Here is a 16,242-nt window from a genome sequence, read left to right as displayed (position 1 = left end):
AAGTTTTTCTTTCCCAACCTAGTCCTTAATTGCTCAACCCCACATGTCTGATTGCTCTCATTCAATTTAATATTTATTATTTCATCCGTTTCAATTTATATAATACGTTCAAAATTTAAATTACCTGAAGTTTGACCAATATTTTAAAATGTATTTTTTTAATCAAATTAACATAAGAAAAATTATAGCTTTTAATATTTTTCATATGGTTTTTGAATATTTAAATTTTAATTTAAAAATACGGAGTTAAACTAATTTAATTTAGCTTCAAAGATGAGTCAAATTGATTATTGATTAGCAGAATGTGTCATATAAATTAAAACAAAGAGAATAATTGTGGTATTAGTTATTGCTGGGATTAGTTATCCTAATATTATTTCTTATTAATTGTTTGGTATATTGTATTAATTCAAGAATTGTCAATTTTACTGTTTTATCTCGGGATAACTTAGCCTGTGATTACTATTCCACCCTCTGACAGGTAATAGTTGTTCTGATATTATTTTTAATCCTAGGATAACTTATCTATGATTAATAACTAAATAAGGGATAAAACAATACTAAATTTTTATCCCGAATTATTTTCGCTTATCCATCATACGGCCTTCCCCGAATTCCGTACATAATCGGAGCTTAGTGCAACGGGGTGCCTATAGTACCAAACGATACCTTAATTTCTTTTCCATTTATTGGTTGTGTGAAGCTAAAGCCACTCACTAGGAACACCTGGCACTTGGCACAGTGCAGCAGAGCTACATTTAAGCTCAATCACTACAAATCTAGCAATATTATATTAGTGCCCAAAAAAGTTAAAATAAAATCTACCTCCACAAATATGTACTAATAAAATATTTAAAACATTAAAGCTTAGTGGGGTTCTCCCCTATATATAAGTGGCACGGGCAATGATATTTTTGTACTGTTGTGTAAACTTTCCTGTGAACTGAATTGAATTTCTAAGCTTTTGAGTTTTGTGGGCAATTGGCTTAGTGTAAAAATCATGAGTTATTTGGGTATTGGAGTAAGTCCAGGGAATGTTCCAATTCATCATAGGAGTAATTTGAAGGTAATTGATAAGAGAGTGAGATTAGCTGAGCTGATTTTAAGGTGTTTAATTTGTGGTTTAGCAGTTCTTGCTGCTGTTCTTATAGGTACTGATAGTCAAGTTAGAGTTATATTCTCAATTCAGAAAAAGGCTAAGTTCACTGACATGAAATCTCTTGTGTAAGTGGTTTTTGCTCTCTTTTTCTGTTTGTTTTGTGTGTGTGGTTGTTTAGCTTGTAATTCAAAGATAGGAAAATGTCCAAATTTACTCTTGTACTGTATGAAATATCTTAATTTTACCATCTGTTTATGAAAAGGAGTGAACGGGAGCCTGGGCGTAACTAGTAAAGTTGCGTCCGTGTGACTAGGAGGTCGGGTTCGAGCTGTGGAAATAGCCTCTTGCAGAAAATGCAGGTAAGGCTGCGTACAATAGACCCTTGTGGTCCGGCCCTTTCCCGAACCCGCGCATAGCGGGAGCTTTGTGCACTTGGAGCAACAGTAAAATTGTCTCCGTATACCTATACGTCACGGGTTCGGGCCGTGGAAGCAACGATTAATGCTTGCATTATGGTAGACTGTCTACATCCCACCCCACCCCTTGGGGTCTGGCCTTTTCCCGGACCCTTCGTGAGTACAAGATGCTTTGTGCACAGGCAGAGCCGTTCATACTTTTGTTCTTTAGCAAATTGTCTCGAATTTGTTTTTGACTTTAACAAGAGTCTAGTGTGTATTGGGTGGATTTTACGCGCTAAATACTTTGGGAAAAGGGTTCAAATTTACTCATACTTTTGATTATGGTTTAAAATTATCCTCCGTTATACTTTTTCGTGCCAACGATAAGGGTATGAATGGTCCCAAAGTGTAATGGATGGTAAAATTAAGATCTTTTGTATAGTAGATTAGTATATCTGACCCTTCTCCCTTCAAAGATTAAATGTTAAAGACTTGAACTTTGTTAAAGGTTTGAACTTTTGTTCTTTTCTTTTGCAGATTTTTAGTGATAGCTAATGGATTAGCTGCTGCTTACTCACTGGTTCAAGTTATAAGGTGCATTTTGAGTATGATTAGAGGAAGTGTTCTTTTCAACAAGCCCTTGGCTTGGGCTATCTTTTCTGGTGATCAGGTACAAGATATTCCTAATATCTCTTATATATTGTTGTTATTTTTAATACGCATTTTTATGGTACTAATATATCATCTCCTATTGCTTTTTGAGCCGAGGGTCTCCTGGAAACAACATCTCTACCCTTCGGGGTAGGGGTAAGGTCTGCGTACATATTACCCTCCCCAGACCCCACTTGTGGGATTATACTGGGTTGTTGTTGTTGTTGTTGTTGTTGTTGTAGGTACAAGATATTCCTGCTTAGCTTCTCCTCTTAAGGTTTTGTTAGTGATTCATAAAAAAGGTTCATTTTAATTCTGCGTCATTTTTTTACTAATAAATTTTTTTGATATTCCAACGGTTAACTTAGAGTTTAGAACAAGAGAGGATCTTTCAAAGCTCCATAATTAGTGACTGCTGTAAAAACTTAATAGGTGGTAATGGAAATTGAACCTTGTAAAAGTTTAACCTTTGCATTATACTTGAGAAACTGAGCTGATTCAAGTTAGGCATATCCTCTTGGACTTATCTTAGATGGACCTTATTTTACTCCATTACTAGTGTGATGGGGTTCGAGAATCAGTCAAGCATCAGGGTAGGCTGCCTACATCACACCTCATGAGGTGCGGCCCTTCTCCGAACCTTGTATGAACGCGGGATGCTTCGTGCACCGGTTAGTGTGATGGGGTTGCTTGTTGAGGGAATTTTGGGTAATATTTGCCTCTTAAACATGGTGTTGGTACATTGCTTGAACTAGAATAGAATTATCTTTGGGTCAAATAAGACTCAAATGGGTAAATTCGATGGTAGTCCAGTCCAAACTGGAGAGAATGCCAAAAAGTAGTTTGGAGGTTAGTCGAAAGTAGTCCTTCAAAAATATACACTTGAGTAGTTCTAGTTCTTTATGTTAATCAAATTCGAGCACTTTTTGTCTCTTTATGTTTGAAACACACGACAATAGTTATTTATCACAAATTTGGCTCGTAAGAAGCACGTGAGTCGTTTAAACTGGAAAAAAAAAAAACATGGAGATGAACTTCTCTTGATTCATTTCCTCCAAATTATCTGCTTTGTCTCTTTATGTTTAAAACACAGGACAATAGTTATGTATCACAAAATCTGCTGCTGGTCTTGTTTTTTCTTAGGATACAAATCGAGGGTAATGAATTGGGAGAGGTCTGTCCCGGTTGTTTCTTTAGTTTTAACACCCCACGTGCTTTTCATAAGTCAATTTCGTCATATATAACTAATGCCGTGTGTTTTAAGTACAACTGGGACCAAAATCACTTAGTTTCGGTAAAAATAAAGGAAATACAACTGTTCAGCGTTATATTTAATGAACTATTTCTAATTTCAGACCAACCCTCAAACATTTAAGTATTTTTGATGTTTTCTAATCCATGTTAAACCCAAGACATGGTGTGGAATTAGTACTTATTCTCCTTATCCTTGAAACAGACAATGTTTTGTTATCTAATATATGCTGCTCTTCGTGTGCCACTACTTACAAAGAGAATGTCATGATAGTTTGTACCAAATGGTATCTACTTATCATGGTTAAGTGATGAAATGAGGTGAGAATATATACTAATTAACTATGGTTAAGTGGTAATAGTTTATGTGCAAATACGTGTCGCGCACATTTGTTGGTTTAGTGGGAACACCGGGTGCGGTTACGTCTTCTTCTCATTTAATACAATCTGATATCGTCATTTTCTTATATAACTTTCTTTTTTATTTTTTTACTTTCTCTTTTCAACAGAATATCAAACTATACCCTTTTAACCTTGTGGAGGTGTTTGTAGTTAAAAAAAGAGTCTTGGTTATTGTTACTAAATCTCAGGGTTTGGACTTTATTTTGCTCACTAATACCATATTTACAAGAGTCTAAACTCTGTGTACTGACGGGGTAAAGTTTTTTGACATCAGGTTAAAATGACCTATAAGAACCGGTAACTGTGTATAGTTATCCTAATTTGGTAACCAATATAGAACATGCGATAATCAGTTAAAATACACTGATGGTGCAAAAAAATTTTATAACGCTATCAATGTACATAGGTAAATCCTATTAATAATTAATGTCCTTTTCCGCTGCGTGCAGTTGATGGCCTACTTGACATTGGCAGCAGTGGCAGCGGCAGCACAGTCGGCTGTATTTTCCAAGTTAGGTCAAACAGAGTTACAATGGATGAAACTTTGCGATATGTATGGCAAATATTGTAACCAAGCTGGAAAAGGCGTTGCAAGTTCTGTAATAGCGAGCCTTAGCATGATCGTCCTCTCTGGTATTTCTGCCTTCAGTCTTTTCCGCTTGTACGGAAACAGTGCAGGAAAGGGTAATGCTAAATGATGTGTAGAGAAGGAGTAGTAGTAGTAGTAGCAGCTCAACCTTGGCTCTTCTGTGACTCTTGACCTTAAAGATATATGTAACTTGGCAGATTTTGGTCTTTTTTGCTGTCTTTGTTGAGCTGGTTGTTTGTTGTATAATAACTGATACTGGTCTTTCCTTGGTTGAATGCCTACCTACTTTATTTGGTGAGATTTAATTAGCTGTGTTTCATTCTTTTGGACTCGTTTGACTGCAGAGATGCTCTTGTAAGGCAAACATGATACCTTTGTTACTGATAAACAACAATAATAACAATTACACTACACATCAGTCCTAAACAAATTGAGGTCAGTTATATAAACAAGGCGGAGCCATGATTTAAAGTTTATGGGTTCGGGATTTTAGTCTTCTTAAGTCACTGGATTCTAAATTAATAATTTATACATATTCAATAGATTTTTTAAAATAAATACATGATTTATACAAAAACTACTTGGTTCGGTCGAACCCGTAGTTGAAAGGCTAGCTCCGTCTCTAGATATGAATCCTATTTCTTTCTATAAGCTCAACTCGTATCATCATCATTACCAAAATAAAGTAAAAGTGAAATTAAAAAAAGATAATCATATATATAAATAATACGTAGTAATAATAATAATAATAACAACAACATATCCAGTACAATCCCATATAGTGGAGAAGGTTCTCTGCCAAGTTTAAAACCTATTCCCAACTAGTAGACACCACCATGGATCTTTCTCTCCCATTGTCGGGAGAAATTAAACAATAGCCTGATTTACGACTGGTCATTCAAAAATAGTCCAGTTTCAAAAGTAATTGAAATTTAGCCACTTTTCATGTAAAGATAAATCTGATCGAAAACACTGTTCAAAACCCGGAAAATACGCCAGTATATTATACTGGAATTCCAGCATAAGTATGCTTGAACTCCAGCATATTATACTGGAATTCCAGGATAAGTATGCTGGAACTCCAGCATAATATGATGGAGTTCCAGCATAAGTACACTAGAACTCCAGCATAATATATTGGAGTTCCAGCAAGTGTATTTGTCCAGTATAATATACTGGAGTTTGGAGCACCGGTGCTCCAGTCTCCAGTATATTATACTGGAGTCAGCAAAATATACCGGTCTAGCATAATATGCTGGAGTTCATACACAGGCACACCGAACTCCAGTATATTATGCTGGACCGGTCTCTGTTGCAGCAAAATAATGGTTATTTTTCATTGACTTCATAAACCCTGGCTATTTTTGAATGATCAGTCTGAAAACTGGCTATACCGTGCTATTTTGTCCCCCGTTACTGATAAGATTGTGTTAAATTCATCTGAACTCAAATAAAACGTGTTGGGTCAGGTGGCAGAAAGCCATGCAGTTGTCATCAAGCAATAGGAAATTTCTACTTCACTGTATATTCCATTATGAATTATATAGTCGTTTAAAAAATACTTCTCTTGAGCCGAGGGTTTATCGGGAACAACCTCTCTATCTCACACAAAGAAATAGGTAAGGGTTGCGGACACTCTACCTTTCTCAAATTCCACTTGTGCGATTACACCAGATATGTTGTTGTTGTTGTTAGAACTATCACTACAAGAAATCTGGCTTTTAGTGGAGACAAAAGTCGCTACTAAATCATGCAAAGTTGCCACTAAAACCCCTTTTATCAGCGACAATGTCGTCGCCACAACAAGGTCTTAGCAGCGACTTTTTTAAGGTCGCCACAATACATTTCCAGCCATATTTTATTGTAAAAAACTAGTACATTTTTGTAGCGACGTACACATAGTCGCCACTATATATGCTATTTTCTGTAGCGACTGTAAAAGAGTCGCCGCTAAAAATATCACTTTTGTGGCAACATTTTGAAGTCACCACAAAAACCTTATTTTTTGTGGCAGCTATTATGTGTCGCCGCAAAAAGTCGTCACAAATAATCATATTTCTTGTAGTGTATAAAGTCGTTCCAATTAAAGACTGGTTACTTAAGTGCCTAGCTCGATCCTTATTCTGGTTATTTATGTCAATGTTTATCTCATTTGATGCAACACCTACCATCTTTTCTTTGAGAAAAAATGAGAAGGATTCTGTAATACCCTATATTTTTAATAAGGGTGTATTGGTCATTAGTATAATAATAATAATAATAATAATAATAATAATAATAATAATAATAATAATAATAATAATAATAATAATAAGCAACCATCTATTAAAAATAAAATAAGAACTAATAGTAAAAAATATATATAAAAAAAAGCAAAAAAAAAAAGGCCGAAAGGGCCCATTATCCTTACCTGCCAACAAAGGCTTTGAAAAGGGTTAACAACACGAAGCAGAAAGCTTTATTAACTTCGAAACGAAACAGAAAGCTTTGAAACAGCGAAAAAAACGAAAAGAAAAAAGAGCATAGGAAGAAAGAAGGAAAAGAGAAAACAAGGAGGAAGAAGTGGGTGCAGTGTATTGGAGCCATAGCTATAACTGTTGAGAAATCTTAAGCACAAATTGTCTCTTACGGATATTACTTGAACTTTTTCTTCTGGTAGATTTTAATTTCGATTCTCTTGATTGGAAGATTCTACAGAGTAATAGAAATTACACTAGTTCATTCACACAATTGAGAATTTTCTTCCTAAAGAACCAATAGAACTTTATGAAATTTGGAGTAATAAATTATATGGATAAGTTGGAGTTGATAAATTAGTAATTACTCATATGGGGGTAAATATAAATCCACAAATTAAGATCCAAACATGAACCCCGATGATTGGGTATTCTAAATTAGCTATGAATTAGCCTAAACAAGGAAATTAACATGAGATTGATATTATGTAATTATAGATTGATCGGAGGAATTTGTACGAATTGCTCGAGGTGAAGCATTTGGTATTTCGGCACGAGTACTGTGAGTAGTAATCTTACCGCAATTTGTGTTTTCATAACTTGCATGATTTACACATGATTTTTAATATGAATATGTTACCGATTATTTTGAGTTGCATGTGGGACAAGTCTTTTACTCGATATGGTACCGAAATAGTTATTTGAGATAAATACCGTGCTTTTAAATATTTTCGTGTCACTAGATCTGTTTGACTGTTTCTTGAATTTACTATTGTTGAAAGGAAATTACATGATTTTATAAATACCGAAATGCCCTGTATTGTTTTAAATTATTTTCTACGAGTATATGCGGATTACAGAGACAAGTATAAATGGGAGTAGACATTGAAGGATCTCGAAGCTAACGGCGGGTTCGTTAGACCTGGTGCACCTTGTATTTACCGATTACATAGTACAGTTATAGCCCTCGCTAGTGGGAAGGTAGAACTAGCATACCGTTACCGATTTCCCTCGAGTAGGGACTACCGTTATATATGACTTCTTGCAAAGAAGTCCACAGTTATACCGAATACATGATCCGTTCATTGAAACCTCCCAAAAAAATGTGAATATTGATATTATACAGTGGTTACCGAGCTTATTACTGAACTGTTAATTGTATTATACTACAAGAAAAGTATGATGAGACTAAAAATTATTTATTGTTTTTGAAAGGGCATTTTTATGTTACTTTCTATTTGAGATACTAGCATGTTTTCTGACTTGTCCCCAAATAAAAACGGTTGTGGTTAAGTGTTATTACTCACTGAGCTAGCGACTCATTCCCCGCTAAATTTTTTTACAGAGACAACAGCTGACGCAGGCGAGGATCTCGTTAATTAGAGCGCACAGGTTGAGAATTCTTGGTGTGCCTCGCACTTGTTCGCGTGAGTAGAGATTTTATTTATTGTTATGGTCTTTCCATTTAATTCTTAGAGTTGCTCCATAGTCAGTATTTTAGTGTCATGAGTATTCTTTTGTTATTATAGTCTTATGTTGAGTATTGTTCTCATTTATCAAGTTGGAGATAAATTAGTATTTCTAGTGGTTAGTTGGTGATTTAGTTATGGTGCAGACATGTATTGGTTAATTGACAAGTTGTCAATTGTTTGGTATGATATTAGGATGTTTGGTTGTTGATTTGAGACAGGAAATTTTTTTGGGATGGTCCAAAAACAGGGGAAATTCTGCCCGATTTTCTGTAAAATTACCGATGAGGCTTACTTGGGAGCACTTGCTCCTAAACGCCGGTCACAATCCTAAATTAGATCCTGACAAAGTTGGTATCAGAGCCTAGGCTTTAAGTCCCGAGTCATGGAGCAATGTTTAGTAGAGTTTTGTTCATGGGTATGTAGGCGCCCATACTTATGATCTCGAGGCTACTGAACATTTAGGAATGTTTTTCCCTTCTATCATTCTTTGATCGTGCGTTGATATAACTTGAGATTGACTTTGGAATATTTCTTTCGCAGATAGCTAGGACACGCACACCCTCATCTGCTGGACGTGGTGCTGGACATGGTGCTACCCGGGGTGGCGGTCAAGTTGGGGTTCATCAAACTAGAAGACAGACTGCCCCTCAACCCCAAATTGGGAACATGGGTCAAACCCAAGCTGTTATGCCAGATCAAGTGCAAGGGCAGAGAGTTCAGAACGCTCCACCACCAGTGCCAACTGTTGTACCTATTGTTGCCTTACCTGCAGATGCAATGGCAAGGTTATTGAATGTGTTAGAGGCATTGGTGCCTACTCAGGGCATAAGTTCAGCTCCTCAGGCTACTTTACAGACACAAGCACCTACACAGACGCAGCCTTTCGGCAATAAGGAAGTGTCCCTACACGAGTTCCTGAAATTGAAATCACCAAAATTCATAGGTTCCGATAATTCAGCAGATCCTCAAAGTTTCTTGGATGGGACACTCAAGGCATTACGTGCTCTTGGATGTTCTAGTGAGAGAGCCATGGAGCTCGCATCATACAAACTAGAGGATATGGCCAACACATGGTATGAAACGGTATTGCTAGGAAGGCCAGCAGGAGCACCACCACTGACATGGGACGAGTTCACTAAGTTGTTCAAGAATCATTTTCTTCCAGATAGTCTGATGCAACAATATGCTAGAGACTTTGAGAGATTGGTTCAGACTCCTGATATGGATGTGTCAACATATAATACTAAGTTCTGTAAGCTGGCTATATATGCTCCTCACTTAGTGCCTACCGAAGAAGCTCGAGTTCAGAGGTTTGTTGATGGATTGGTTGGTCATCTATACACTGCAGTAGCCCCACAGATGAAGACTTTATCCTACTCTGATGTAGTCGACCTTGCTAGAAAGATTGAAAATAAGGGACGTGAGGAATGTGAAGCTAATGATTTACGTAAGAAGGCCAAGACAGGAGGGGCTTTCAGTGGTGGTTTTAGTGAAAATAGAAGAGCAGGAAATCATGGACAATAACAACAATAGGGTTCTCAGACAGGGGCACACATGTCTTCACAGTCTACATACAAACCACATTACAGACAAGGTAATTGGGGACCATCATCTTCTGGACATCGAAAATTTGGGCAGATATATGCCACTACTCCAGTCTACCAGACTTGTAGTAGATCACATTTGGGCCAATACCGTGTTCTAACTGGAGAGTGCTTTCGGTGTGGCCAGTTGGGACATCACTTGAGGGATTGCCCTCAGCCTCCAAGAAATTTCAACCAAGCTTCTATTTAGTCAGCTGCACCGACTCAGACTACTCGTAATACTTCAGGTGCTATATGTATGGGAAATAAAGGTCGAGGTGCTGGAGACCGTGCTAATGTGAATCAAGGACAAGGCAATGCTGGAAGAGGTCAGGCTAGAGTTTTTGCATTTACTAGACAGGATGCTCAGGCCTCGAATGCAGTGGTTACATGTATTCTTTCTGTCTGTTCATTTGATGCACTTGCGTTGATTGATCCGGGATCTACCCACTCCTATGTGTCCTCGTACTTTGCTTTGAGATTTAGTAGACAGCCCGAGCTATTGAATGATCCTTTTCTAGTTGCTACTCCTATTGGAGAGTCTCTATTAGCTGAATACGTTGTCAGATTCGGGTTGAGGGTAGAGATACTCTAGCTGACCTTATTGTACTTGATATGATTGACTTTGACATGCTGATGGGAATGGATTGGTTATCTTCTTGCTATGCTATAGTCGATTGTCATGCAAAGATAGTTAAGTTTGAGATACCAAATGAACCCAGTTTTATTCTAAGAGGGAGTCAGGTTTCAGAGACTTGCAAAATTGTATCTTTTATGAAGGCTCAACGACTTCTGAAGAAAGGTTGCTTGGGTCTCTTAGCTATTGTAAATGACACAAGAAAGGAAACAGTTAGTATAGAAAATGTACCCGTAGTGAGAGAATTTTCTGATGTATTTCTTGAGGATTTACCAGGATTGCCTCCAATACGAGAAATAGACTTTCGTATTGATTTGCTACCTGACACACAACCCATATCGATACCCCCATATCGAATGGCACCTGTAGAGTTGAGGGAGCTAAAGCAACAGTTATAAAATTTTGTTAAATAAGGGTTTTATTAGACCTAGTGTATCACCATGGGGTGCACCAGTACTATTCGTAAAGAAGAAAGACGGATCCCTGAGAATGTAAATTGACTACAGGCAATTGAACAAGATAACAATACGCAATAAATATCCTTTGCCTCGTATAGATGACATGTTTGATCAGTTACAAGGAGTTGTCCACTTTTCAAAGATTGACCTCCGTTCTGGTTATCATCAACTTAGAATCAAAGATGAAGATATTTCTAAGACTGCTTTCAGAACTCGATACGAGCACTATGAGTTTCTTATGATGCCTTTCGGACTGATAAATGCTCCAGCTGCATTCATGGATTTAATGAATAGAGTGTTCAAACCGTGTTTGGATAGCTTTGTAATAGTATTTATTGATGATATCCTGATATATTCTCGTAGCCAAGAAGAACACGAGAATCATCTCAAGACTGTGTTGCAGACATTGAGAGAACATCGGCTTTATGCTAAGTTCTCGAAGTGTGAGTTCTGGCTAGACTCGGTATCATTTCTGGGACATGTTGTATCTAAAGATGGAATTATGGTAGATCCTAAGAAGACCAAAGCTGTGCAGAAATGGCCCAGACCTACTTCTCCTACAGAGATTCGCAGCTTTTTAGGCTTAGCAGGCTATTACAGGCGTTTTGTGTAGGATTTCTCCAGAATATCATCGCCGCTAACCAAGCTAACACAGAAATGCAAAGTTTCAGTTGACAGAGGAATGTGAGCAAAGCTTTCAGAAACTCAAAACGTGTCTGACAACTGCACCAATATTAGCCTTACCATCAAGTTCTAGAGGATTTACAGTATTCTATGACGCCTCGAGGGTGGGATTAGGATGTATTCTCATGAAAAATGGTCGTGTTATAGCTTATACTTCGAGACAATTGAAAAAGCACGAGAAAAACTATCCTACACATGATTTGGAGATGGCTGCAGTGGTGTTTGCTCTAAAAATTTGGAGACATTATCTATACGGCGAAACTTGTGAGATTTATACTGACCATAAAAGTCTGAAATATATCTTTCAGCAGAGAGATCTAAATCTTCGACAGCGTCGTTGGATGGAACTACTCAAAGACTATGATTGTTCTATTTTGTATCATCCTGGAAAAGCCAATGTGGTGGCTGATGTATTGAGTAGAAAATCTATGGGGAGTTTGACACATATAGCCCCTACAAAGAGACTTTTAGCCAAAGATATTCAGAGACTAGAAGATACAGGTATCAGATTTAATGTTGAAAATTCAGAGGCATTGTTGGCTTGTGCTCATGCTAAGTCTTCATTAGTTGAGCGCATTAAGGCCACCCAATATGAGGATGAACCATTATGTAAATATAGAGATGAGGTCTTAGCTGGTAAAAGTAAGGATATGACTGTTGAAAGTGATGGTGTTCTTCGAATGGGTGAGAGGCTATGTGTAGCAAACGTAGATGGGTTGAGACATGCTATTCTTAAAGAAGCTCACAACACTAAATACACTATATATCCTGGATCCACAAAAATGTACCATGACCTGAAGCAATTTTATTGGTGGGAAGGTATGAAGAAAGATGTTGCTAACTTTGTTTCTAGTTGTTTGACTTGTCAGCAGGTCAAGGCTGAGCATCAGCGACCCGTAGGATTACTACAACAAATTAAGATTCCAGAGTAGAAATGGGAAAGAATTACTATGGATTTTGTCACCGGGCTACCACAAACCCTTAGAGGTTATGACACGGTATGGGTGATTGTAGATCGACTGACGAAATCAACACACTTTTTGCCGGTGAAGACTACATATGGTGGAGTCAGGTATGCACAGATATTTATGAACGAAATTGTCTGACTTCATGGAGTTCCAGTATCCATCATCTCTGATAGAGGATCACAGTTCACTTCACGCTTTTGAAAATCTTTTCAAGAAGCATTGGGCACATGAGTAGATCTTAGTACTGCATTTCATCCACAAACAGACGGGCAGTCTGAACGTACTATTCAGATCTTGGAGGATATGTTGAGAGCTTGTATTCTTGAGTTTGGAGGTAGTTGGGACACTTATCTACCATTAGCTTAATTTGCTTACAACAATAGCTTCCAGTCCAATATTCAAATGGCACCGTACGAAGCATTGTATGGTAGAAGATGTCGTTCTCCTATCGGATGGTTTGAAGCTGGTGAGACTAACTTATTGGGACCCGACCTTGTACGAGAAGCTATGGACAAGGTCTAGTTGATCAGATAGAGATTGCTTGCAGCTCAAAGCAGACAAAAGTCTTATGCTGATAAGAGAAGAAGAGATTTAGTGTTCACAATTGGAGACAAAATGTTCCTACGAGTCTCCCCTATGAAAGGTGTAATGTGGTTTGGGAAAAGAGGCAAGTTGAGCCACAGGTTTATAGAACCGTATGAGATACTAGACCGAGTGGAAGCGGTGGCTTATCGTTTGGCACTTCCTACTGAGTTATCCTTTATTCACCTAGTGTTTCATGTCTCAATGCTAAGAAAATGTATGTCAAACTAATCTCAGGTGATTGAAGCACCGACTACACCGCTCGATGAGAAGTTATCCTACGAGGAGGAGCCGATGGCTATTGTTGATAGGCAAGTAAGAAAGCTACGATCAAAAAAAATTGTGCTCGTTAAAGTCTTATGGAGAAATCATACTGTTGAAGAAGCTACATGGGAAATAGAAGATGTTATGCGAGTCAAGTATCCTCATTTATTTCAGTCTACAGGTACGTACCTGAGCTAAATTCGGAGACCGAATTTCATAAGGTGGGGAGAATGTAATACTCATTAAAAGAAAGAGGGGTCATTAGTATAACAACAACAACAACAACAACAACAACAACAACAATAATAATAATAATAATAATAATAATAATAATAATAATAATAATAATAATAATAATAATAATAATAATCAACCATCTATTAAAAATAAAATAAGAACTAATAGTAAAAAATATATATAAAAAAAAGCAAAAAAAAAAAGGCCGAAAGGGCCCATTATCCTTACCTGCCAACAAAGGCTTTGAAAAGGGTTAACAACACAAAGCAGAAAGCTTTATTAACTTCGAAACGAAGCAGAAAGCTTTGAAACAGCGAAAAAACGAAAAGAAAAAAGAGCAGAGGAAGAAAGAAGGAAAAGAGAAAAGAAGGAGGAAGAAGTGGGTGCAGTGTATTGGAGCCATAGTTATAACTGTTGAGGAATCTTAAGCACAAATTGTCTCTTACGGGTATTACTTGAACTTTTTCTTCTGGTAGATTTTAATTTCGATTCTCTTGATTGGAAGATTCTACAGAGTAATAGAAATTACACTAGTTCATTCACACAATTGAGAATTTTCTTCCTAAAGAACCAATAGAACTTTATGAAATTTGGAGTAATAAATTATATGAATAGGTTGGAGTTGATAAATTAGTAATTACTCATATGTGGGTAAATATAAATCCACAAATTAAGATCGAAACATGAACCCCGATGATTGGGTATTCTAAATTAGCTTTGAATTAGCCTAAATAAGGAAATTAACATGAGATTGATATTATGTAATTATAGATTGATTGGAGGAATTTGTACGAATTGCTCGAGGTGAAGCATTTGGTATTTCGGCACGAGTACTGTGAGTAGTAATCTTACCACAATTTGTGTTTTCATAACTTGCATGATTTACACATAATTTTTAATATGAATATGTTACCGATTATTTTGAGTTGCATGTGGGACAAGTCTTTTACTCGATATGATACCGAAATAGTTATTTGAGATAAATACCGTGGTTTTAAATATTTTTATGTCACTAGATCTGTTTGACCGTTTCTTGAATTTACTGTTATCGAAAGAAAATTACATAATTTGATAAATACCTAAATGCCCTATATTGTTTTAAATTATTTTCTACGAGTATATGCGGATTACAGAGACAAGTATAAATGAGAGTAGACATTGAAGGATCCCGTAGCTAACGGCGGGTTCGTTAGACCTGGTGCACCTTGTATTTACCGATTACAGAGTACAGTTATAGCCCTCGCTAATGGGAAGGTAGAACTAGCATACCGTTACCGATTTCCCTCGAGTAGGGACTACCGTTATATATGACTTCTTGCAAAGAAGTCCACAGTTATACCAAATACATGATCCGTTCATTGAAACCTCCCAAAAATGTGAATATTGATATTATGCAGTGGTTACTGAGCTTATTACTGAACTGTTAATTGTATTATATTACAAGAAAAGTATGATGAGACTGAAAATTATTTATTATTTCTGAAAGGGCATTTTTATGTCATTTTCTATTTGAGATACTAGCATATTTTCTGACTTGTTCCCAAATAAAAACGATTATGGTTAAGTGTTATTACTCACTGAGCTAGCGACTCATTCCCCGCTAATTTTTTTTACAGAGACAACAGCTGACTCGGGCGAGGATCTCGTTAATTAGAGCGCACAGGTTGAGAATTCTTGGTGAGCCTCGCACTTGTTCGCGTGGGCAGAGATTTTATTTATTGTTATGGTCTTTCCATTGAACTCTTAGAGTTGCTCCATAGTCAGTATTTTAGTGTCATGAGTATTTTTTTGTTATTATAGTCTTATGTTGAGTATTGTTCTCATTTATCAAGTTGGAGATAAATTAGTATTTCTAGTGGTTAGTTGGTGATTTAGTTATGGTGGAGACATGTATTGGTTAATTGACAAGTTGTCAATTGTTTGGTATGATATTAGGATGTTTGGTTGTTGATTTGAGACATGAAATTTTTTTGGGATGGTCCAAAAACAGGGGAAACTCTACCCGGTTTTCTGTAAAATTACTGATGAGGCTTACTTGGGAGCACTTCTCCTAAGCGCCGGTCACAATCCTAAATTGGGTCGTGACAGATTCCATCCTTGATAGTTACAGTAGTGCACACACAAGGGAGAATTTCATTTATTGAAGTTGAATTATTTTTAGTATTTCGTCTATTTTAGTTGAAGAGATTAATCTCTATCATATCAAGCATGAAACGGTCTTTTTTGTTCAATCTAGATCGCGTTGCAATTTGCAGAATATTGCTGTCACTACCTCTTTTTTTTTTGGTTTGTGTAATTCTCTTTGGATTATTTCTGATTTTCAAATAATATTTTAATCTGATTCATGGAAAAAAACAAATTGTTTCTCTAAGAAAAAATAAACTCAAAAGATGTCAGCTTGTCCCCGTATTACAGGCAAAATTATGTGTAATGTGGTCGTGCAATATTGGTACTAAGAGGAAACGGGGTTAAAAAAATAAAATACAAACGTTTATCTGAAAAAACTTATTT

At 36.7% G+C, this 16,242-nt stretch overlaps 1 protein-coding gene and 1 long non-coding RNA gene across 2 annotated transcripts; both read left to right on the top strand.

The window, feature by feature from the left end:
- Positions 1 to 844: 844 nt before the first annotated feature.
- LOC107768683 (CASP-like protein 2B1) lies at positions 845 to 4,695 on the top strand. The gene is made up of 3 exons (XM_016587825.2): positions 845 to 1,224; positions 2,035 to 2,167; positions 4,251 to 4,695. The coding sequence occupies exons 1-3, from the start codon at positions 1,001 to 1,003 to the stop codon at positions 4,497 to 4,499; spliced, it is 606 nt and encodes a 201-aa protein (XP_016443311.1). The 5' UTR covers positions 845 to 1,000; the 3' UTR covers positions 4,500 to 4,695.
- A 9,286-nt stretch (positions 4,696 to 13,981) lies between these two features.
- On the top strand, positions 13,982 to 15,687 carry LOC107766168 (uncharacterized). The gene is made up of 3 exons (XR_001643606.2): positions 13,982 to 14,179; positions 14,503 to 14,566; positions 15,348 to 15,687. It is a non-coding gene; the product is annotated as an uncharacterized LOC107766168 (long non-coding RNA).
- Positions 15,688 to 16,242: the final 555 nt, after the last annotated feature.

Source organism: Nicotiana tabacum, chromosome 11, assembly GCF_000715075.1.
Source record: "Nicotiana tabacum cultivar K326 chromosome 11, ASM71507v2, whole genome shotgun sequence".
In the NCBI taxonomy this organism is placed as follows: Eukaryota; Viridiplantae; Streptophyta; class Magnoliopsida; order Solanales; family Solanaceae; genus Nicotiana; species Nicotiana tabacum.
Note: the sequence above shows the minus strand (reverse complement) of the source record. Positions and strands in the feature narration are given on the sequence as shown.